Here is a 26320-nt window from a genome sequence, read left to right on the forward strand (position 1 = left end):
AGGAAAAGTCATCTTAGTGTCCCGTGGGCCATGAGCTTTACTAAAGTTGGCTGTATATATCTTTTTTTCCCCCCTGAAATTTAACAAGTCTGTTTCGCATAGGGAAATATGGGCACATGAAATTAGCAAAGGCTTTTCAGATAAAATGTACCTTTTGTCAATCTTGCAGAGTGCCTCATTGAAGTTTACAAGTAACTACGAATTGAATAGGTTTTCTGCAGTTTGGTGCAGAAACACAATATGTCAGTGTTACTGAGGTGAAGATCCCACACTCTTCCATTATCTAACTCTCTGCTTCTCACCTGGTCCAATCAAAAGCCACAGTAGACTTTGTTCAGATACCTGTGAAAATTGGAATCACATGCTGTCTTTCAGAACACAGCTTTGGCAGCAGATGACTTTTAGAGCGCTGCAGCCCAGTGTGGACAGCATCTGAGAATTTCTACCTTCGGTGGTGTTAAAATTTCAGCCACAAACAAACCAACTGTGGCTGAGGAGATGAGAGAAGTCAAGTACAGGTAGTGGTGTTCCTCTCTTCCCTAATTGCCTGTAGTCTCTAGGGTGTGTTATCGGGAGGAAAGCAGATATGAGATGCAGTCAGGGCTGCTGTTTGTTCTCGCTACTGTGTGGGATGTGAATGATAGCTTGAGCCCTGAATGATATCATTACTGAACTACTGGTTTGGCTAATACACTCTTGTCTGTCAGTGCAGAAAGCCTGAGAGATAGTGAGATGGTAAGATACTGAAGCAAAACTGTGGGAGGAAAGTTGTTATCCTGTCTGTTTTCAAATGGATATTGTGTTTTATCATAGACCACCAGTGTTGACAGGGAGTATCTCTGTACAGGAGCCTTGTTGGCAGCCCACATTTAACGCATCAAGGAAAGAGGCCAATGCTGTCCAACCGCTACACTTTTAGATTGATTTACATGGGAACATTTATATTACATAAAAAGCTTTGAAAAATTAAAAGATCTTAATAATAATAATAATAATAATAATAATAATAATAAGAGGTTGCTAATTTCTGATTATATGATTGAGTTGTCATTGCAATATAAAAACTATATTTAGTAGTAAATTTTACCCAATAAACGAGTGCAGCTAGTTTTAAAATTGAATTAAATGCAATTTTTGAATGATCAAATTTGAAAAAGTAATTAATGTATTCCTGTTGAAAAACTATATTCCAATTATATTAAGTAGGTTTTAAGTAAGGAACACCAAAGACACAAAACATTAATGAATTTCACTAAATAGAAACTATTTCCGTTTTCCTCTTCCACCTGATAACACATGGATGGCTTTTTGGTTTTGACCACACTGGGTCTTGCCTGTATAATAGGCTCAGGTACAAGTTTGTTTTCGAGAACCATTTAGTGTTGGACTGAGCTAGGCTACCCACAAAACTGCAGAACTACAGAGATGATTGCTGGGATTGTTAATACAAAATGGTAAAGCGATGCAATACAGTGAAATGAATACATATCCACTAATTTGCGAACAATGCCTTTGTTGTTTGAAGTGATGTTTCACAGTTTTGTAGAAAAACAAAAGATATGAAATGTTGGAATTCATAAAAACTAAAATTTAGCTCGGATATTAAGTAAGTATAGAGATTTTATTTTTTTTAAATTATTTCTAGTAAAGATATTGTTTATATCAACTCATAACTTCCTAACCCAATCATTTTAATCATTGCTTTATGTTATTGGCTTATGCTATTTAACTTTTTAAGATTTTTTAATTTTACTTCTTTGTTTATTTCACAATTGTCACTTAAATCTACTAAAGCAAAATATGCGTCTCTTTGTTGCCACAGTTATTTAAGTACAGTTTTTAGTGTGTTCAGTTAATTTTGTGTCTTTCCAATTATTAATCTAAAACTAATTGTAGTTTTAAACTACAATAAAAGAGACCTAATTTAGTGAAAAAGTTATATTTTTACATACATGTATTCCAAGATTTGTGACACTTTGTAAGTTTAAAAAAAAAGGTTGTTTACAAAACTCCTGCCTCCTGTTCTAAATATTAATTTTTGTAGTAAAACTCTAAATAAACATTTAACTAAATCTATCTAAACATCATGTTTTTAAACTTACTTCTAAAAAAGAAGTGTATGTTCAGTGTTACTAGAGTTTATTTGCTATATGAGTTACTTCAGCCATTGTGACTTTTTATGTTTGCAATCACTCATTGTTTTATTGTAACTACAACATCTTCCCCGTCAAAAGCAGCTGATTTGTGTTCCTTGTCTCGCTGTTAAACATGGTGGCACTGGTCTCTGTCAGGCGACGAAGAGATTATCTGCCTATTTTGAGCAGGCACATGATGCTGACATTAGGAGGCACTGAGGGTTAGGGGTGGGGTGATCAAATAGATTTATCTCAGCCGGATAGTCTCACCAGAGCCACCAACTTTGAATTATGGCACAAAAGCTGCTGTATGAACAAAGTGGAACAGCGGGAATGGTGCTGTGTAGTAGCAGCACAATGCAGTCAAAAATAGCCCTGAATGTGAGAAATGAGATGAAAAGCAGAGAAGGTTGTGGCGTTTAGATGTGATAATTATGTGTGGATGCCAGGGATGTGAAGATGAGTGTTGCTGGCTCCCATCTGTGCCCCCTCAGTGCCAACCCTCCACGGACATCCACTGTCACAGGGCAGAAACCAGCAGCAGGTCTTAAAGGCCTGTGCTAAAGGTTTTGAATCCACCAATTTGTTAAAAATCATATAAAGTTAATACACTTTGTTCAGACTTGCATGATTTTAAAACTTGCCGGACATTGGTAACCAATCACTATAAGATCAGGTTTGCTTTTATTAAAATGTATTTCCATAGAACATTACTTATAGATGCCCATTAAAGTTAAATGTCAAACTACACTAACTGTACTGTATTGTATACAGTTTCACACAAGTATCACAAAGTATCATCATTGACTCCTTGTCTGGATGGATGATTAGATTGTATGCCTGCCTGTAAGTCATTAAACATATACTCAAAGATTGAATATATTATGACATCTAGAAAATAATGGGCAGAAATTTCAATTTTGTGATGTTCACTAAATTGTGTAAAACTTGCTAAATAGCCAGTGGTGCTTTAGCAGCAGCTCCCACTCTCCATCTAAAGTGCTAGAGACAAACTGCAAAGCTCATGCAGATGTCAGTGGGAGAATAAGATCCTTTTCTGAATGAGAACTTTCTCACTAATTGTGTCTGTGACACTTTCTTGTCTGCATGCAGTTTGGTATGGACATGAAGACCCTTTATTAGAGGCATTGAAGTAAAGGAGGCCAAAGCTCTGTTTGAGCTTGTGTCTGATCTCAAGTGTCACAAGAAGGATAAACAATCACTGCCAGTTTCAGGGATACTGTTCTGTAGCTGAACATACTACTATCACAATGTAAATGGCAAAATAGCAGTTTTAATACTGTTATGGTGGTTATTAGTTCCTATTTCCTTATTTCCACAGTACTTGCAGGCAAGGAAATGGGTATTGTGCTTGGCACATCTGGTTTAGTAACCATTTGTATCTGACTAACATGCCATCCAGCAGAGACACAATTTGAACTGCCACATATGTGACCTCACTGTCAGATATCTGGAGCAGGATGTTTACCAGAGCTGGCAGCCCTCTGTTCACTGACACTTCAGAGTATGCGAAGGTGCAGCGTCTCTACAAGTTAATATCAAACGGCTTCTGTATGCGGTTTTGTGCTGATACTGCATTAAGCACACCGTGACAGACTGGTTACATCATCCCAAAATTTGCCTTTGTGTAAGTTTAAGAATCTATTGTGTACTATAAAATAATGTAGCATTAACATTGACAACGTAATCTTAAAGTGTGTGTTTGATAAATGCAGTGTGGTGTTTTTGTTTTTTTCAAACCGATTTAAAATAAAAATATGACCAAATAATTGTACTGTAATAAAGTACAAAACAACAGTTTCAACTGTCGCATACAGTGTGTGTATATTATATCGTAAATCTAGTCTTATGTCACATTAATAGGAATATATTGATATTGCCAATATCAATCCACAATAGAATTACATCTGCTCTTCCAATACATAATATCTGTCAGCGCTTCTCTATGCTCAAAATTTAACTGGAGTAGACAAATTAAAATACATATTTTAGGGAACTCATTTAAGGGGAGTACAGTTATTATACATATACTGTATAAAGCCACATTTTTCTGTTCAATATTTTTGTCTCTAGTTTGGTTTGTGAAAGATTTTTCCTTCAACTCACCTTCAAAGATTGACTTTCATCAGATTTGCCTGTATATTAGACACATGAAGCTTTAAATCAACATCTAAACAAGTAAATTCAAAGTTTTTACTAAAGCATAGCCTTGTTAGAATCCAGAAACATCTAGTAATTAGAAATGTCAGATGCATCTAATTTGGAAAAACACTTGGTAAAGAAACCTGTTTTCTACATATTTAAATTGTTTTTTTTTTCTTTTTCTATTTTGTTTTAGTTGCCTACTTGCATTTCCTCAGTGTACCAGAAGCTCAAACATAGTAAATTGTAATATAAGCTGTAGATCAACATATCTCTATCTCAAATCCAACAAAAGTGTGTTACATCATGACACAGTAGATGGTCACAAAATGGTCAAATTGTTCCTCCAACAGAGGGCGTTACTTTGCTGTGTCTTTGATGGTCGTATAAATATGTGCAATTTAATCAAAGTGACTCACTGTGGGCTTCAAGTGAACATGTGGATGTTTAATATACTGTATATTAATTCTCTCTTCCTCTCTACCCTCTTAAGAGGCCATCAGAGAAATGCCGCTATGTGGTAGGGAGTGTCCTGTCTGAGGGTGACGGGAAGCCTGATGAAGAACTGCAGAAGTTGTATGAGAAGTTTGGCTTCAAGGTGTTTTCTCTGCCTGAAGTGAGCCATGCTGTGACCACCAGCTTCCCCTGCACCACTCCCCTATCCTACGTGCTGGGACCATACAGGGTCTACCCCAGGCTTGCTTCCTACATTGAGGTACGGGCAATATAAGAATATGTTATACATATATGACAATCTGTGGGTCTTTTTAAATCAGGATTAATCCTTAGCCCTTAGACATTTACTTATGACATTTACACACATGGACGTATTTAGGGGCATATCGTATTTAGGGGCATATCGCATCAATAATGCTCCACGTGTGTGTATGTCCATCTGCTTATTTAAGCTTCGGTCTTTTCACAGGAGGTAAAAAAAAAAGAGCCACCCCCTAGTCAAAGAATTTACCATTTTGCACCTTTTACACATTTGTATTTTGCTGGTGAAACAAAACTTTACTTCTCATACTCCATACAATGTGAGATAGAGAGTTCACACAAAACTGTTCAGTGGCAACAATGATGCATTTAAGTGAGCAAATCAACTGATATTTATTGTGAATGTTTTATCAGTAAACAGCAGTGTTATGAATTGCCTGCAAAAGCCCAGAAGAATGATCAGCATGTACAGTTTAAGTGATTTCAAGTGGGGGTTTTTTTTACGCTAAAAAAGCAGTTGAGTCCATCATCTGTTGTTGAATTATGTCAAGCAAAAGTGTGTAAAGTGGGCAAGCACCCCACTGATTGACTGAATCCTGCCCTGCCAGCCTATCAAAGCTTTAGTAAAGACAGCTGTGTGTTGAATGTATCCTTAACTTATATTCTGCGTTGTATCAGCATTTTCCTGATTACAGTAAGTATGTTAAATTCTTATTACTGACAGCGTTGAGATGTTTTAATGTGTCTGTTTGTTCAAAAGACAACAGCTATACAATACTTAATGTGGGGTGAGCTCAGAAATGAACATCAGAACTGTCTTTTGTCTCCCAACTTGGATTGACTCACCAAGTGTCAGTGCTTTCTAAGTGTCTTCTCACATTTTGGCCAGCTGCTTCAATTCACCCTCCCTGGGGGTCTTACATCCAAATTTCACCGCCCTGACCCCAGGCACTTTGACCAACGACTTGACTGCCAGTTATTTTTGTTGCCCTCTAGCTTTCTAACTTTGTACATTCTTACATAGAGTACAACATTTTTTAGACTGCAATGTTGAAATTAGCGTGGCTCCCCAAATTGTAAGCCTCCAAAGACCTACTGTCTGCTCAGATTATAATTGTTTACCAGCTTTCTACTATTTTCTTTGTAAATTTTTTTTTTGCAGTTTATTTTGTGGCACTCATATATGCATACTGTAAGACCCGACATCAGTGGGGAGGACGAATTCTAACATGTGCACTGACAAAGTCTGAAGCCAAAAGAATAGCATCCATCAATCTTAAAATTTAGCAGTATTTCCTTTCAGGCCCTTGTGCTGTTCCATAATCACGGCCAGTGTCATTGTACATCATTTGTAAGTACAGTTGCAGCTCTGTATGTCAAGCTAGCTGATATCAACTTAGAGAAAGCATCATTTTTTATACCCTCACACTTATCCACTATGAGCCAGTGGTGCTTGCTGTGGTCCATCAGTTGACATGGGTGCCATGACAGGTCAATAAGGAGGTATTCTAGTACACCATTTAGGCTAAACACACACTAACCTCCAGTTTTAGTTGTGGAGTGACGAATGCACTATGTGTTCCAGCTACAGCAGGGCTAATGAATAATGGAGTGGGGTTCAGAGGGTGGTATGTGAATGTGCTAGAAATAGGTGCATATATGCTGCATGTATGATTAATTTATTAGGTTTATAGTATGAGGCACTTTAAACGGAGTAAGATCTAGCTTTGTACACTGTATCAGGAAAAATTGAAACCATAAGTGCTAATACATCCAACAGAAAAAGCAACAATACCCTTAATTTGAGAAAAGGTTGTGTATAAAGGCTTTACAGTGCTTTTTCACTGCACCAGCTGAAAGCATGGTTTATGACATTGGTGATACTAAAAGACAACACAAAGATGTGAGCTGTTAACCGAAATTATTAGTCTGAAATATCATACTTTTCACAATTTCTGACACCTTTTTAAAATTAAACAATGTCATATAATATGTGGTTTAACTGTTTCTATATCTAGATAGAAGGAACCCATTTAAACAGATGAGACAGAAGCATTACAGTTATTGATTCTTTTTTTTGAAAACTATTCAGTCCATATTATGTTAAAAGTATGAGAAGCTTTAAAAATCTTAATTATTTGAAGAAAATAAAGTCAGGTTTTTTAGTTTTGGGTTTGTTAACTTGGGCTCCATTTATGTAAATGGAGACAATTCTTATACTGTAGGTTCACAAATGCTAAAGTGACACTAATAGATTGTTAAGTGCAGCTGAAAGCCTTTAAATTCCTAGTTAATTTATGCAAACCAGTTTCACCAGCTGGATCGGTGGAGGTCTACATTGGAGAGGTGGGCGTACTGTCTGGCCCTGTGCCCAGCCTTCAGAGTGAAAGTGTTTTCTCAGAACCTCGGATACACCTCTCGAAGTGCTTTAGTAATCATAAAGCAGGTTAAGCACATAACTGCCCTTTTCAGTGAACAACTTTCTCTACAGTCCAGCAGCTCTGTCTCCACACACTTACCATGCCATGTGCTTCCAAGAGCAATGCATATGCTAACGCACACACACACATACACACACACACACACACACACACACACACACACACACACACACACAAAAATAGTCGTAATTGTATCCTAAAAGGTATTAAGTAGGCAGTAGATATTTGCTACAGTACCATAAATCCTAATGTTATTATTGTCAATTAATTTTGTGGTTACTGTTGAATGTGTGCAATAGCATTATTTACCATCAGCAGCTGTGTACAGTAGGTATTTGTGTCATTCTGAATGAAGGCAGTGAGTGCGGAGGTATGACTTTAAGATGATTGGGATTTTATCATTTCCTCGTTTACTGGAGCTGTCACAATATGTTAAGGAATACTACATTAATATACTATACTGGATGTAATAGTAGAATAATCTAGCTCTCTAGCTAGCAAGGATTTTCAGTTTTTTGTTTGTTTGTTTTTTGTTATTTTTACAGTTTAGTGCCTGGAAATAGTGTCAATGCAATTTACCACTCTCACAATGAACGGCAATAAGAATGTTATTTTGAGCTCAGGCTGAATCCGTAATGTCACCTGGGTCCAGGATCCACATTGTATCCAGTCTGTTGGTACATGACTTTCCTCATAAAACATTTACAAAGCCCAACAATAAAGATCCAGCATTGTTTACATTTGTGTGTATTACCTTGGTCTTCTGTTTTTCCTCTGTCTCTGCTGATACATGATGCATGCAAATAATGGTCTGTTAGCACTTACCTATAGATCAGTGGAATAGCGTGGTCCTATTACAGGAATGTGTGTCACTGTCGCTGTGTGGAAATGTTTGACTTTGACATGTAGTCCCATGTCCAGAGGAATTTTGTGAATTATCAAGCAGGTGGTGACAGTGCATTAACCAGGTGAGGGAACAAGCTATCACAACCTTACTCACAGTGGTGAGTTTGAGTTTGTTGCTGGCAGTTTCGTCTTTTTTTGCACCATGTTGTCCTCACCTTCATTTTGGTCATGGTTTATTCACCAGCCACTCTTCTCCATCTTCTTTGAAGGTGTTATTTGCTGAATTAAATATAGGAACTTTGTTTTGTTTGTCCACAGCATCAATGTTTCATTCAATGGCCTGATTAGTAGTTAACCAGTAGAAATGTGCTGATTTCAGGGGAATCTAAAGAGTAAACCACATGAAATGGGAGTGTGGGAAAATGTGTCTGTCAGTGTGTTTGGGCACTGCTAACAACATGGACTGCGCTTTTCTGTATAGTCATTGAGGTTTAAATCTGGGTTTCAGAAAATGTCTATTCTTAGAACATTGCATGTTCTCTGTCTTTCTGTCTGTCAGACATTGTTTCTTCTACAACTGTGTGCATCTACTATATGCTGGCTGTCAGTCAGCCAGTAGGCTAGTGAATAGGGAATTAGGGCACGCCAGTCCAACTTGCCTCCGCTACCTATTTCAGCATAGTTCTGTTTGTCTGAATACATAAATATAAGCACACATAAAAAGATCAACAAAAAGTATTCAAATTATAACCCAAAATCATGTTACAGGGTCATAAATCTAATATTTTTCCTCCCTAATTCAGGTAAAGAAATGCTTACATTTCAGTGTTTGTGAATATCACAATTACAACTCTTTCCCCGTTATCTGGCTAACAGAAGTGCGGGTACCAGTTTGATGATTGAATTGTTACGTTAATAACAGCTATTAGATAGCAGTTCTTTTTTAAAAGCATATTGACACCATACACTCAGAACCATCTGGGTGCATAGATAGTATACCTTCTTAAAGCGCTCGGGGTATTTAGGTATAAGTCTATCTGATTATCTATTCAAGGCTATTTTGAAGCATTGTTCTGAGATTTTTTCTCCTTTGTCTTGCCTTCTCCACCTGTCTCATCGTACAAACCGTGAGATAATGCACTATGCTAATAGGCTTTTCTTTTTGGATGACAGTGTTCAGTGTCTTTTCAACCTACAGAAAATATTTTGAAACAAAGAAAGTGCAGTGCATTTAAATGCATTTATACAAGTGGAAACTGTTAAAATAGTCCAGCTGTAATATATTTTAGACTAATTTTAGATCAAATGTTACTAATAATGCTAGAGTAATGCTAGTCAGCCAGAATAAGACAAACCTACAGACAGAGATCCTGTTATGAATATACTCTATGTGGTATTAAAAGTAACTCAGTACAATGTGCCACCAAACTGCCAGTTGAGATATAAAACAACATTGATGAATTTGTTTAGCTTGTAGAACATAGCTAGAAATTCTTGATTTCATTCATTTCATTCTGCAAAGCAGAGCTAATATTACCTTTTTAAACATAATTTATGCTGTATGATTATTATAAGTTAACCCCAGAGCTACAGTAAATGCAGTGATGTTTTGTCTACAGTATCATCAGCAATGATTAGGCTTTACATGGTTCTACACTGACCCTCCCAGCAAAGAAAACTGTAAACCAGCCCGTAGGGAAATGGAGATGGGGGTTTGGATCGCACCTGCTTTGATCCTCTTCAGCCCTTCTCCATATTTTAAAACCTTCTAGGGTCAGGGCACAGACTTCCTTAACTGCACTCTGCTCAGTGATTTCTGCTGAGGATGGTGTAGAATCACAGGCATTATGATTACAATGCCGTCAAAGTGTGAAATTCAAAGTGCGAGCCAATAGTTTATGTGAGAGTTTGGGACAAAACATGCCTTTCTGTGGCTGATTGCTAGGAAGCTTATAGTAAAAATGTGAGTTAGAGGACGCATCTACAAGTCTCCACTTTGTGGGTAAGGGCTGTGTGCTTCAAACTCAAGTTGTGGTGAGTGCAGGACGGACCTTCTTCATTATTAATGCTGTCCTTCCACAACAGTATTCACTCAATTACATTTTTATTGGTTAGCACAAGATTTTTATTACTTCAGGGATCCCAAAAAATAATAACCTTAACATAACAGAGAGCAACATTGGTGGTAGGGGTGGAGGCAGCCTGTGACCCGCAATATTTTGTGTTTACACTTAATATGTCTTGTTATCCCTTCAGCCTGCCGTTTGACAGGTATTCTGTCTGTGGAGGAAACAGTTGGCTGTAGATGCACAAGGTTATATTTATACTCCTGTTTCATCAACACCAGTTATCTGTTAATATTGAACTGAAACTTGCTTAAAGAGGCACTGAACCCTGAACCCTAAGCAAACGTTTTTTTTGTATTCGTCAAATTATGAAATAGAAATTTTTGCATACAGGTGATTTTTCTTTGGCTTTTTACAGCAAAATTCATTTTGTGAGTAAAGAATTTTTTTCTATGGTTAAATGATCTGTTTTTGTGGGTTTAAAAGTTTTATTTAGCTGAATTTTCAGGCCGCTCCCTAATTGTAACAAAATAAAATCCTTTTAGAAGGTACAATATTATTTTACATTGACATCTTTTATCATGTCGATTTGACTGTGTCTCATTTATATGTAAAGTTTAGCTGAATGTTCTAAAGCTATAAGGATAGAAGTTTTATTTGTATGACATCACAAGAATATACTATAAATGTTATAAATATTTTTCAGCTGAAATTATTAAGATATTTTCTTTAAACGTTTTGGACACATGATTAACGATAAGTCCTTGGTGTCCACTACAGTGAAACATATTGTATCTCAGTCAAAGTAATACATTTTAAGTCTTGTTTGGCAGTAATTGAAAAAAACTAAAAGACATTGAATAAAACCATTTTAGCTGTTTCTTCTCTACAGTCTTTATGCTAAGCTAATTAAGCTGTGGGTCTCATGTTTAGTGAACAGACATGATAGTGATGTTGATCTTCTTATCCATCTCTTGTCAGGAAGCAAAATAAGTGTAAAAAAAACAGACTCCTTTGTGTCTGTTGCTTGAACTTTTCAAGACTGGGTTGTAAACATTTAAGGAGTTCCAGGCTTTAATCATTCTTGTAGTCTTGTAATGTTGGTCTGAAGCTCCTATTCTTAGTGACAGCCCAGTGATGCAGTAAGTGAAGTTGATTGCAGACAGAAGCGTTTCTGGTGTTTTTATTGATTCCTGCTTCCCTCTGGCTCTGGGATAGACTTCCCTCTAAAACTCCAACTGAGCATTTTGCACCATGCTGCCAATTAGACCCTTTCTTGTGAGTGCTCTCTGACAGCCAGTGTGTAAATTTGTGTCTCTTCTCTATTACGTGTGCACACTATTCCCATTCAACTGAGAGTTAAATTGGCTTCTCGCATTTTTCTGTCCACTCTGCTTCACCTGTGTTGATATGCGAATAATAGTTGCTATGGCAATATTGTCACCAAGGAATGGTGTATTTGGGTTGTTAAATGCATTTAGGTTTTTTCCGAATATGAATGTATGTGTAGGTTTAACATGTCCTTCAAAGTCCATATTTTAAAAACATTGTGTTTTTAGATGTTAGTTTGATGAACACATTTCATCTCCTTGATATTCAGTACGGTCCCTTTCATTGTGACATTAAAAATCATGCTTTGACTTGATACAGGCATTTACCAACGGCCTATTTGAATCTGTCGACCTGCCCTATTAGATCTGCATGAAGAATGGGAATTGAGTGTGTGACTGAGGCAATCAGAGTATTGAAGCCTGATAAGGTTAGACTGCAGAAGAGAAGCTCTGTGTGTCCAGTACTGTATCTTGTCATTGTCTAAGTATGGACAAGGCCTCCTTAAAAATACTCCAGAGACACACGCGCGCGCGCGCACACACACACACACACACACACTCACACTCACACACCTACACACACACACACACACACACACACGGCATTTGTTTTTGTCAAGTAGCTTGTTCATCAGATAACTCCGTGAGGTTTATTGACTTAATTTCAGCTTATTACATCGGTCTAAGTCGCCAAGGACATCTTGGCCTTTAAGTAGAGATTCATGGCCTTTAAGGAGCAATTCTCTTTAGGAACATTGAGCTCCATCTACCTATCCCTGTGTGTTTTAGATGTATTTGTGAAGATTAGGCCCTATCTATGATTAGGCACTGTCATCCTGATAGGAGCTCTATGAGGCAGTGCACTCAGCATAAACATGGGACCACAGCAGAATGAGCATCAAATTGTGTCTCCAAAGTGAAAATCTCTAGCCTTAAGCTTTTTACAATAATCCTATTGTTTTCCCTCCCAAATTGTACTAATTTTACACTTCTGTTGTTGGATGAAAATGAGTCAGAATTAATCTTAAAGATAATTAAGTGGCTTTGTTTCAAAACCAAGATGATACCAGTAATAACTTCAGCCATTGTGATGACCCAAATCTTTCATCATCTGTACTAATTTGTATGTAAAGGGCGTTTCCATTTTAATGCAATGGTTCCTGAGGGCCCAAAGATCACAGGCATTTAAGACAGATTTTCCGACTTGTCCTCAGCCTATAGAGATTTGTCTGGATTCTCTGAAACTTTTATTGATATAGAGTACTGTAGATGATAAAATCCCCAAATTATTGGCAATATTATATTTGCTGATGCAGTCTTTCACAAAGTGATATACCTTGTGCCATTCGTACTTCTGAAAGCTTCTCTGGGTTGCTCTGTTTATACCCAGTCATTATACTGACCTGTTGCCAATTACCTTCATTAGTTGTGAACTTTTTCAGTACTTGTTCTTTTCCCCCTTACCCCTAGCATCACAAAACCAGTAAATGCCATTTGTTTTCCTGACCCAACTTCTAGAAACATGTGAATGGCATTCAATTTACAAGGACTATAAAACAAAAATACAGTTTAGTATCCTTTGCTTTTCTGCTTGTATATAAATGATCTGCCTGAACGCTGCCAAATTTATGCAGAAGACACAATCTGAGTCATAAATGTGAAAAATACTGCCCCTCTTGCTTTCATGCTTTAAGTGGAAGCTGTATTGTTTAAAAATGTCGGTACTTTGGCTCAGTCATCTTTTGCAGTGAAGGGTTAATAACTATGAAACATACCATTATCTTTAAATTCACTATATACGTGGCATTGGCTGCTTAGTTGGAACACTGTTTAGTTGGATTGACCCTGTAAAAATACTAAACTTCAGATACGTTGTTTTGTATGTTTACTATTAAAAAATGGTTTCAAATGATTTGTAACTCACATTTTTTCTTTACATTTTACACAGCATTCCAGCTTTTCTGCAAATTTGTTTGTCAGTGAAACTGTCCAAGTTGTGGCATCTATGCAGTTTATAAAAAGCAAAAAAACAAATAAAACAAAATACCATTCTGATTGAATTTTTATTTTAGTTCAGCATAGGCCCATTAACTGCACTTAGTAGAATGCAGGTAATAGTGTAAAACTGGGTACTTCCACTTAAAAAAAAAAAATCTTCCTGTACTAGGTAGATAGGACCAAGAGATTTGGTATTTTAGAGCTTTGTATTTACATTAACTTATAAGCTCTGTTCTCAATTACACTGATGTTTAAGTGATATAGGAAAAGCCAAGGTAGCACAGGAGGATTTGTATTCAGATCTCTTACTGGGGTTGTGACCACTAAGAGATCTGAGAACATAAAAAGGTACTATGCAAATTCTTTTTGAACCAATAATCACAATGCAACAGCTCAGTGCTCAGCATCACTGTATGTCTGAACTGCTAAAAAGCCTCCACACCTCAGTGCTTTATTCATACTGTGGATATTAATCAACTGCAGTCCCCATTGTAGAAACACACACTTACCTCTTGGCCCAAACTGTTTACAGCAAGTAATTACATTGACCATTAACACAGTGTATCACATGGCGAGAAGGACACAGTGTTACATGTGTTTACTGCTTTAAAGTAAAAATGCTACTGACTGAAAACTATATATACAGTGTGTGTGTGTGTGTGTGTGCGTGTATATATATATATATATATATATATACACGCACACACACACACACGTATATATATATATATATATATATATATATATATATATATATATATATATATATATATATATATATATATATATATATATATATATATACCAACTCCAATTAAGTAATTAATAAACCTTTTGTTTCAATTTTAATGGGAGTTTGTGTCAATTTCAAGGTCTATTGGTCTATTGTATATTGACACTTGCACATTTTATGTGTATGTTTTAATGGTTGGGGGGGTGTTACAAAATAAACAAGACAAGATACAGTAACTGAGGCAATAGAATTTAGAATTATCATCACATAGTATCTCTTTGCTGTATGTGATGCCTGGTTTTGCCAATGTCATCACTGTATAACCATGCAAGTCCTGGATGAAATATGGATTACTGTGTTTTAGATTCTCCTCAAGTCAGCTTCACAGCCCACGATTCTCACTTCAATAAAGGGTCTCTATATTTTCCCAAAGCTTATGGTCAATTTGTGATCTTCATCTCGAACATATTCTTGACCTCCAGGTTAGAAGCTTCTATGGACTACATGAATTCAGTCCCCATAATTATCACGCTGTCTCTCTGGCTGTCCTGCAGTGAAAAGGCCACATTGCCTTGCCACTCTGTGCAAGCAAATACCAAATAGATACAAAATTACTTAGAAAGACCCCTCTGGGGGAAATATAAAGCAGTTAATCCACAACCCTTTGGCTGCTGAGACACAGGAGAAGAGCAGAAGTGTGAAAAGAAATCAGCTGTTGACATTTCCTAAAATATATTTAAGTATATTTTACAAGTTCTCATTTTGCAGAAGTTTTTTGCTACCCATCTTGTTCCCGTTGTCTTTGTGACTTTGTTTTTCAGTGACTTTCTACTAAGATGCTCCTTATGTTAAGCAGCCACACAGATATAGCATGCACTGGCCTTTGGGTGCTTCTCTACCAAGAGCAGGGGGAAAAAGTAATATTATTGTGGGAGATATAGCATTCTGTGTTTGTATTTCAAAATTTGTAATATTCTGGTAACATTTGATTTTTTTTGCAATTGTGACTTGTTCAACAATGATACTTTAATTCTCTTCTCCTTTAATATTCCATTTGTGTTTTTCTGTTTAATGTGATTTTCTTCAATTAAAAAAAACATACAATGACTCAGAAACTAAGATTAAAACCGACATCTTCATAATGTTGCAGAAAGCACAAAAGGTCGATGATATTAGAGGAAAATTTGGTGTGTTACAGTTACCAATGTTTATACACTGAACTATGAAAACATTGTTAATGTTTAAGTTTTCTCAAAAGTTTTTTGAGAAACAACATAGTAATCAGACAACTGACAAAAATCCATCCTCAAATTGGTTCAAATAACAGGTGTAATAGGGTGCTAATGTATCAGTCATTTAATAACAAAACTTTGTTGCAGGATGTAAAAAAAAAGGTAGTATGATTTTTGAAGCTGACTTTCAAGCTCAAATAAATAAAGAAGAGTGCATGTCTCATTGTAAACGAAGTGTGAAGTAAGATGAATACTGTATGTGTATTTAGAAAAATATAAAGACTGGGTATTCAAATATGTGATATTTTGAGAAGTGATAAATATTCATAAAGTACAATCACACAGAAAACATCTTTAGCAGTAAAGAGGAACACATGTAGGTATGCTAAGTCTATAGATAACTTTGGCCATTTTGTAAACCAGATATATTTTCAATAATCTTCATACAAACACTAAAATCTCCTCCGCACTTATTCATCTGTGGCGTATGTTATGAATGAATAGAGCAAAGAAATTATTAGTTTCAGAATGTGGATGGGAATTGTTGAAAGTATGATTAAAACAGAAAATGGCTGAACTTATTGACAGACAATATGGCAGTGTATTGTCTGGGTCTATTACCAATAACCAAGTGATTCTGGTCTGACCTGAGAACTTTAGGCAGGTTTCTGTAAAAATAAAACAAGCTGTTCTGTGTCTCTGTTTCATGGCTCATTTGGTCTATAAAACATAAAAGCTTTCTTTTTTGATAACAAAAGGTGTGTCTCTCAGTCCCTCAGTGTGACATATGCAACAGATGGTCTTTAAAACTCTCCCTTCTGAAGGCCAGGCCTTTCTGGAATCATAGTTTTTGTAATATTAAAATGCCTAAGCAGCACTAAGATTGCTGTGCTGTGGTTAACATTAACAAGTTTTTTCTCACCATTGCTAAAACACACTGTGCGACATCAACAGGATTATAAATATCCTAAATATATAGATATAATACCAAGAAGCTGGCTAGTAAATGAAAACAGACCTTGGCTGCATATGAGAAGAAATGATAACTAAAGCAGAAGCTCTTCAAATCATGTTCTGTTAAAATCACCCAAATCAAACACAAATCTGCAAATTGATTCAATAAGTGCACTTTTTTTAAAAATGTTAATGCCAACCTCCTTAAATTAACTATGTCATCTTAGTGGACTACCACTTTTAGCAGTTGAACCGTATTAACTTTTAACTTGAAATATTCATTTTAAAAAGTAGTAATTATTTCTGATCTGATTTCCAATTTTCTTTCTGATTTTAACTGTGAAAATTTAAAACAGCAGTTATTTTCGGCATAATGACTGATGATGATTTATGACTCAAGACATAATGTTAATGACTTGGACATGAATTTCTAGTCTTGACTTGGATTTTGATCTGGACTTGTTTGTGTTGACTCACTACCTGACTGGGAATTCTGTAAGTCAAGACTTGAGACTTAACTTAAAACTTGCAAAATAACTCGTGAGAGTATAAGTAATCAACGATCTGGAACTGACTGTAATGTTAATGTAGTAACTGGTCAGGACACACAGTATAATGGATTAAAAGAAAATCTGTTATTACAGACATAATACAGATAGGTTTACCTAACCTTCATGTCTTTTCAATTTGGAGAAACCTGGAGAAAAGTAATGTGGACACAGTTGGAACATGCAAACTCTACACAGAAAGCCCACAGCCAGAGAGACCATTTTTTCGTTTGTGTTTAAAATAATTACTTTTTTTTCTGCCACTATGGAAAACAGACAGATGTTGATTATGTTTGCCTTCATGGAAAAACTGTTTGTAGCTGATCACGAAGGGAAAATTTTCCACAAGCAGACAGTTTATCATATTGTAGCATTAAATGTGCTTCCTGCCATGTTCAATTTGTTGTATCTCCACTTTAAAAAGGTGTCATCTAATATTTTGCAAAGTTTTAAGGTAGCACTACAATGCTTGTAGAAACAAAGTGTTTGGTGTAAATGAAATATAAGAGACAAAAAAATTCTTATTTGCCTCATATGGAATTCAGGCTTAAAATGTGAATAAATTCAGAATCCACCCTTCTTTTGTATTGCACATTGACTGCATATTTACTTGCACAGCGTATATGTCAATGTACTGCAGAGTAATGTTTTCATACTCCTCTTGCATGCTCTTGTATGTCATATTCACTAGCAGCCACCTGCAGTAACAATCTATGTGTTAGAGATTCCTGGTGAGCCACCCCTTATGTGGTGGTGTGAAGCAATGCTTCATAGGTGCAAATATTGATTCATTCTCTCCCTGTGTGATGAATGTTGTAGATGCCTGGCTAAATTTTTGCTCTGGTAAATGATCAAAGAATGATGTGATTTTGCTTCAACATGTCAACAACACTTATATGGCTCATTACTTTAAATGTTTATAAAAAAACAGTTGCATTTATCAGTAAAGCTGTGCAACACAGCTCTCGCACCTGTTATCTTCGCTCTTCATTCAACTTCCTAAACATAGGTCACTTTTAGGAGATTGGTTTCTTTTTCTTTTCTCTTTAGTTACTTTTATACTTTTTATTTTATTTACCTTTTTGTCACTTTTTACCTCATGCAGGTCTAGACACATTCAACTCTTTGTCTGTCGATCACCTTCTTTGTTTCTTTTACACTTTTTGAAAGATGGCAGTTTTAGTTTGAGGTACTTTTAAAACAACACTAAAACACATTTCCAAAATAAATGCCCCTTTGTAAATAATAAAAGCATTTTAAATGGTTAAATGAGTGTATTTTTATGTCTCCCTTCAGTAAATGTTAGGTTCTAACAGGAGCTCAGACCCACGACCTGCTTTTAATATAAAAGCCTTTCAATACTTTTTTAAAACATGTATCACTTGAATGGTAAAATTAATTTGTGATGAAGTCTACCTACAGTTATTTCAAAAGAAATCTGTTATTAAAGTTTTTTGAATAAACCACTTAAATAGTGTTTGACATTTCAAATGAAGTCTAGCTACAGTTAAAGCAGCTCACACGCATGAGCTAAAGGAAACACAAAGTAAGATAATTTTGAGACTTTTTAAATTTTTTTAGCGTTGAAGTGGTATTACGAGTTTGTCAATTGTACCTGCACTAATAGGTCGAGCGTCTAACATAACCAGAGATTTCTTAAATTGTGAAATAAGTTTGAAATTAGGCTACAGGAATCGCACTTTTAAAATAAAAGCATTTTGTTACTATTTTCAATTTTCAGCATTTTCATGGTAAAAAGAGATTGTGGTGAACTCTACTTCCTCAAATGTCTTCTTTTTTTAATGTCAACTTCTAACTTATTAACTTCTTCCTTTTTTTTCTTTCAACTTCTTTTAACGTTTGTTATTTCAACTACTATCTCTACTATCTCTCATTGTCTTCTGTGCCCTTTCAACATTTTGCTGTTTTGCTCTACTTTTGCAGCTTTAAGCGTGCAAACATGTCGACTCTCAGCAGCTTGCGAGCGATCGGCGACTATCGTGCAGCTTAAGAGCTCTCCCCAGTAATTTCCTCAGAAATTACCTTTTGAAGTTGTAAGATGGCATGTTTTGTTTTTTTGTGTTTTTTAAAATTGCCCCAGAAAAAAATTTACTGAAATGAAAGTTTCTGTTTTAAAGTTGAAAGTCAGGATTTTTCAATGGAAATTGGTTTTAAAAAGGAAGAATAAAGCATTAATAATTTATTTACTAATGTTCAAACAAAATCTTTCAACTCATGTTTATTTTAAGGGACTGATCTGTGTGTGATTTCTCTGAAAGAAGGGAAAGCACTTGCAAATTAAATGAAGAGGTGCAGCCTATTAAAAAGTCATTGTTATTCAGTGAACTTATTTTTTCATGCGACAATCAGCAGCATACAGTAGTGGTGTGTTCACTGCCGGTCCCACGGTGGAGCTCTGCTCTTCTCTAACTGTTTGAGAAGCTGTTAAATGCATGCTTGGGAGATGAATGGTGTTGATTAAGAGACAGTGCCAACATCATCTCCTGCGTGCTCACTACTCTACATCATAGCCAACTCCTAACAAGAAGTCAGTGAGTTCCATGGAGAGGCATGAAGGAAATTAGTTTATTTGGGGATATAGTGATGCATGTCCATGAGGATATCAATTTTGGGAAAAGGGGTTTTTGCACACATGTGCTTTCTGTCTCTCTCTCTCTCTCTCTGTTTGTGTGTGTGTTATTGTTTAGCTGTATTGCTCATGTTTTCCATGTCACCATTCGTGCAAGATATAAAAACATGTACAGAGCTGTGTGTGAGCTGCTTGATTAGATTTGGCTAGCTAATTGATTGTAAATGTGTAGTTGTCTCCATCGGAAAGTGCAAGTGATTGCAGAGGCGGGTGAGCATGCTAGCACCTAATTTGATCACTCAACAGCTAATGTAATCTGCGATACGGCAGCTATTGCAGATTGGGATTAATGTGCCAATAGCCTGAGAAGGAATTGAGGAGTGGAGGAAAGTTAGAAGGCTGGAGACCACACTCAGCTCAAGGATCAATAGAAGTTACAAATTGACAGAGGGCCTATCCATCCCCCATCTTCCCTCCATGTGGCTGACTAGTCCATATGTTCTCAGAAACCAAAAACCAGACAGCTGGACTCCAGTCAGAACAGTTAGACAAGTTTCATTCATTATCACTCAATCAATCATAAGCATGTCCTCTCTAGTTATAGCATAAGCATTTTACCTGATGTATAATAAGATACTTTTTGCAAATACAATCTAGAATGTGTAATGTATATACAGTATGCTTTATATAAATCATTCACTAAAAGGACAAAATTTGCATTTTATAGTCATTTTATAATTTTTGAAAGTACCTTTGTCCATACATGAAGCAGACCTGCCTCCAGTCCAACTGTGTAAACAAAAAACATAATGCCTTTTGCCAGTTGACATGTTATAACAGAATTTGCATACAGCAGCACCTGTCAGTTTGTTTATATTAGTGTTACCGTGACACAGACAGACAGACAGGCACAGAGAAGCCAAACCCTGTGTACCATGGGAACTCTTGACATGCTGCAAGTAATGCACAACCCTATAGCACATAGCATGTCATATGACCATATCTGCATGCTATGTAGCTGTAGAGCAGTAAGTCTAAAAAAAAATCACATAAAATACGCTAATTTTAACGAGGTTTTCCATTATAAAATGTAGCTTTTTATATATAATTAAATATTTGCAAAACCTTTTTTAAATTTCACAGATGAGTGTTGATTTCTTGTGTTTAAATTGTATATTGCTTCATTGTACATTACATTTGTACCACTAAATGTTGGTATACTGTGTGCCTCATAGTGCTTCTCATGTCAAATCTGTGCTTTTGTTCATTTTTTATCTTTGTGCACATACTAAAAGAGAATAAAAATACAAGAAACTACTGTAAAAATACCACTTTGTATCTATAAAATGTATAAATCCATTAGATTCTTTTAGATATCCCTAGATTTGTTGTTTACTGTATGACTGTGATGAATTGATAATGTAATATTTATGCTATATTCATGGCCTATGTGCATCAAATGTGACATAGAGTATTATGTCACAGTGTGCTATAACTGGGAGGGACTGTCCTGAGAGGACAATAAAACATGTAGTTCTTAGCCCAACTATTGAAGATTAAGTATGTCATGGACGTTAGCAGTATCATATATCTGGTGAATGAGAATTGGCTGGAGCCTGTTTAGAGACTACATCAAGGTGTGTGTGTGTGTGTGTGTGTGTGTGTGTGTGTGTGTGTGTGTGTGTGTATGTGTATTATTAAAAACAATCTATTGTAGCTTATAAGCAGACTATTAAAGCTGGCACAAACTTTCTGCTACTGGAACTACTGGAAGCTTATTATGACTGACTTGCATATCTGTTTAAAAGCATAGTTTGTCTTTCTGTACTTTACCTTCAAAATATCATATTAACTTATGTTTTGCTGGTAGCACAGAAACAAATTGAGTGAGTTGTTGTTTAAAGGCGGAATTAACCCAGGAATAACTACCAGCTGATACGAAAACATTAGTCCCAAACACTTGCATGCTCCTTTAAGTGGCACTCAACCCTGGCACCGATGTTAAATCATTTAGCTGTGGGAAATGAGAGGGGAGGGAAGGGTTTTTCATTTGAGGGGCACATGTGGTATTTTAAAATCAACATGCCACAGGTTATGGATTAGCAGTCATAGGCACATCCCACTCCACCCACACTGCCCTTCACTTTCCTCATAAATCGTCTCTCACCAATACTATGTGTCCTTTTATTCCATGTCTACTCTAATTTTTTTGTTTGTCCACAGTATGGAAGAATTAGGAAAAAGAGGAAAGGTTAATGTTACAGTGAAAGGATGTCAAAGTGTGAGGCTGAACCAAAGAGCTCCGTGAGCCCTTTGAGAGAGGAATGATTAGTTTGTCTTTTCACATTTAAGCTACCATCTATAAAGAAAAAGAGCTTACCTGTAAACACGCACACAGACTACATGTATGAATACAAATATAAGTTATTTAAAGATGTTCTCCAGCATTAAACTTTTAGGAACGTGATTGAACGGCTGCTTTGAGAGTGAATGAACCTGTATGAGCTTTGTCTTCCATGGACATGGTAGAGCACATACCTCGTCAATTGAGTCAAAATGCATTGTTTCTAAAAAAAACACAAAAAAATTTTACTGTGCACTATGCAACTGTGTCCTTCCATGCCAGTAGCTGACTAAATACAGATCAGTGTCTTACTAACATGATTATGTAGACTATTACTGCAGCAGCATGATGAGAAATGAATGTAGTTTACAGGCTTGTGCCTCACAGTGGTTTTTTTTACAGTTCATAAAATGCTTCAGACAAACCTAACCTTCTGCCCTGAGGTCCCTTATAAATTTAAGTTTTTTTCCTCTGTGAACTGGAAGTAAAGCCAGCTAACAGACAACTCAATTTATTAATGCCATTCAGCATGCTGTAGCTCAGAGGAATGAGGGAGAGGAGGGCAGGGTGTGAAATGCCATCAACGTCTTTATGGCACTGAACACTTTGCTGAGCAGAATGCCAGGAGATGATAGGATGTACCTGAGTGCAATGAAGAGTACAACATAAGCAGAGGAATCAGGCGTGTGCAGGCGTGTGCAGTGCTACAGTGTATTAAACTGTACACTATACCTCTTTACATCTTTGAAGAGAAATGGATAGTTTTCTCAGTTACGTCATATAACTCAGGGAATTCAGACATGCTTAGCTATTCCTCTATTTTGACTTCCATGCCTTGCTGGTTGCCTTGTTGGGTCCAGCTACAGACCACAAACTGGTCAAAGTTCAACTAAATTAAAGCTCCACATGTAATTGTCTCGCCACTCGGGACAACGTATTGAAAGTAATGAGTTTAGAACTCAGCGCAGTTGTCACATTGTATGTGAAAGCTCCAACAACTAGTTTTATTCATTACACCTTTAAGTTGTTAGTTTTGTGGTTGATTTGTATAAATGTTGGATCGCAATCAGAACCCATCTGACTCCACTATGAACATGTTCTGCAGTTTTTCCTTAAGATATCTACCTACAGATCACCTGTAAATGGGGTTGAATATTTAGCTGTAGTTAATGTGGTTTGAGTTTTTTTGTAGTCTTTTGAGTGCAAAATTCCCTCTTGTGTGTGAGGGAATGACCTCTTGTGTGTCCCCATGCTGTTTTCAGCCTGAGCTATGGCAGAGAGATGAGAACATAAAGAAGTCATTTTGTACCACTAAGACGGTGTGTGTGTGTGTGTGTGTGTGTATATATATATATATATATATATATATATATATATATATATATATATATATATATATATATATATATATATATATATATATATATATATAATGTGTGTGTGTGTGTGTGTGTATGTCTATATATATGTGTGTATATATGTATATATATATATATATATATATATATATATATATATATATATATTTTTTTTTTTTTTTTTTTTTGTGTGTGTGTGTGTGTGTGTGTGTGGTGTTTGCTTCTGTGTCTCTGCTAATTGGAGAGACTGTCCTATAAATAGAATTTTCCTGGAACCTTTACACATTGAGTGGAAAGTGTCATTTGTTTGAAATATCCCCCCAACATTGTGACTGTGCATGCATGTGCATATATGATACATGCACAGCCTGTTATGCCTTTTATTACTTCATCTGACAGTTTTAATCAGGTGATGATCGACAATCCAGGATGCTCCCTGTTTGCCCTACATTAAAAACAGGATATAAAGGCATCCCTCCGTCACGCCTGAGAGCAGAACAATCTACTCTGCCTTCATTCATCTCCCTCCTGTCACCAGCACACCTCTACAGTGTGAGAAAAACTTTCACTGTCCCCTGAGACTTGTCGGCAGCTTATTGTTCTCTATATTTTCATGTTGGGGGACCTTTTTTATATTCGGCTAAAATTAAGATAAATTGTTCCTCTGTTATATGTGGAGAGCAGGGAACAAATTTACATTTTCCTCTATCCCTGAATCGTTTTCATATATGCTAATTTTCAGTTTTTCTTTGCCCATAGGCAACTTGACTGTATTTTTCCCGTTTACTACAGTTAATTCAGAAAAATGATGTAGAGATTCAAATGAGCAGTTTTGGTTACATCTTACGCTCATGTTTCCCATGCTTAAATAATTCTACCTGGTGACTAGGCATCTACTTTTTTTTATTTAAAAAAGTGCAGATACAGTATTTAATTTCATTACTCTTGAGTCTGTTAGTAAGTGAAGAGTTTACTAAAACTCTTTTTATGTCTGTGTTTGGTTTTCTGTTTGTTTGATCTTATTTTGGCAGCAATCCACTGATCTTGCAAATCATCTCTAAAATGTTTCATCATTGAACTGATATATTTAACATCATTTTCAAAATGGTCACAAATCTTATTACCGTTATCAAGCTGACTCAGGGCCAAACCTTTTTGGAGACACTGGGCATGTAAATCATTAGCTAAAAGAGTGTTATTGCTGGAAACAAATAGACTTTGAAACTGACATATTCAGACAGCAATTCCAGATCATTATCCAGAACAATGATGCTAAAGGTGAAATAAAGAAAACAGGAAAAAAAATAGTTCATGGTCATTCCTCCTAAGTACCCGATTCATTACAAACATAACAGAACTTGGACACATTGGACGTTGTGTCACTTTACATATTTCTTGTCGAAAAACAGAATTTATCTGTGATAATTAAAGTTTTTTTAAATTAGTGGAACTAAAGTGAAAACCCACATAAAAGTAAAAACAATGAAACAAGGCTTTATAGATGTTTCTAATTAGGAAAATTAAGCTGCCTTCTCTATAGTTTGAAGAAAAACAATCACACCCAATAGATTTTCATTTGATCTTTTCATGTACTTTACAGCTTACCACAGAAAGGAGCTTGGGATAATCCTAAAGATATAAATAGTTATCTTTATATTCAGTGATATAAAACAGTACAAGCTCCTGTCAAATCATTAAATGCATGATCATGTAATAATGAACTGTACTTCATGATATTATCTGTATTTATTTAATAGCAAGACAAATGGAAACAAAACATTGCTTACAAATGTAACAGAAATGTAGACATCTTAATAACACACTGGTGGCATTACGTTTTCTCTCATTGTGCTCGTTTGAGAACAACTGTTCTTGAAAAGACATTTGGCAGCCACTCCACACTCCCCCCACGTCTTCTGCAATCCCTCATATTATCAAAGTATCCAGTCTCCATGGAAAACACAGAGGGGGGATTTCTGGCAGAGGCGGTTGCCCTGGCAACAAGCTCAGTTAAGTCAGTTGCCCAGAGCAGAAGTAAAACACAACTAAAGACTAAACCACAAAACTATAAGTTGGCAGACAGTTGACTGGATGAAGTACCAGCCTGTCTTGGCCCATGGAGATAGGAGCATTGGGAGAGTGTAAAGCATCCTCCACATTAACATCATCTTCTTGCTGATAGATCTTGCAACTCTCCAGCGTTTCTCTGCATTGTAAGAGTTTCCTAAAACAATTATCCTCTTTTCTAAAAGTTTCTTTTCTTTACTTCCTGAAGTTCTTTTGACCTGCACTGACAGCATAAGCTGTATTCTGTAGTCACAACTTTCTCATTAAAAGTATTGATGGTTTTTTCCACTGCTAATGTACACTAGAACTTTTGACATCCGAAGTCAGACAGAACACAACAGCACTTTGTCTAGTCTTGAACATGTGAATGTCTGCTCATGAGCTGCTGTGATTCACACCGCATTGTGTTGTTGGATCTTAGGCAGAGTGCTTCAGTTTTCATTACATTCCTGTGCAAGAGCATCTATCAACGACTACTGTCAGGCTGAAGTCAGTGTTATCTGTTTCACTGGAAGAAACAGTCGGAGTCATTTTCATCCATTTCCCATCAGCTCCAGTAGAAAATCATAAAAAGCTGTACCTGACAAGGTCCAGGTTCCCTTTCATAATCACACATTTGTCTTATGCACTTTCTTTCTGTCTGAGGTGCTACAGTAAAACAAAGTCATAGCACAGAATATTTAATTTGGAAGCTCTTACATTCTATGGGCTGCCAAAATCTAACCTACTGTAAAGTGTATTGATTTTTCTCTTGTTTTGATAAGCATCCAAAATCATGGGGAATAAATAATGTATGT

General features: G+C 36.2%; 1 protein-coding gene across 2 annotated transcripts in view; it reads left to right on the forward strand.

Moving 5' to 3' along the window:
• Positions 1 to 26320, forward strand: part of tex264a (testis expressed 264, ER-phagy receptor a) — a 56685-nt gene that overhangs the window by 6447 nt on the left and 23918 nt on the right. For both annotated transcript variants that reach the window (XM_067504932.1, XM_067504933.1), the window contains exon 2: positions 4792 to 5013. In XM_067504932.1, the coding sequence (XP_067361033.1) occupies positions 4792 to 5013 (222 nt within the window). The remainder of the gene's footprint in view (positions 1 to 4791; positions 5014 to 26320) is intronic.

The sequence above is a fragment of the Channa argus genome, chromosome 5 (assembly GCF_033026475.1).
Source record: "Channa argus isolate prfri chromosome 5, Channa argus male v1.0, whole genome shotgun sequence".
Lineage (NCBI taxonomy): Eukaryota > Metazoa > Chordata > Actinopteri > Anabantiformes > Channidae > Channa > Channa argus.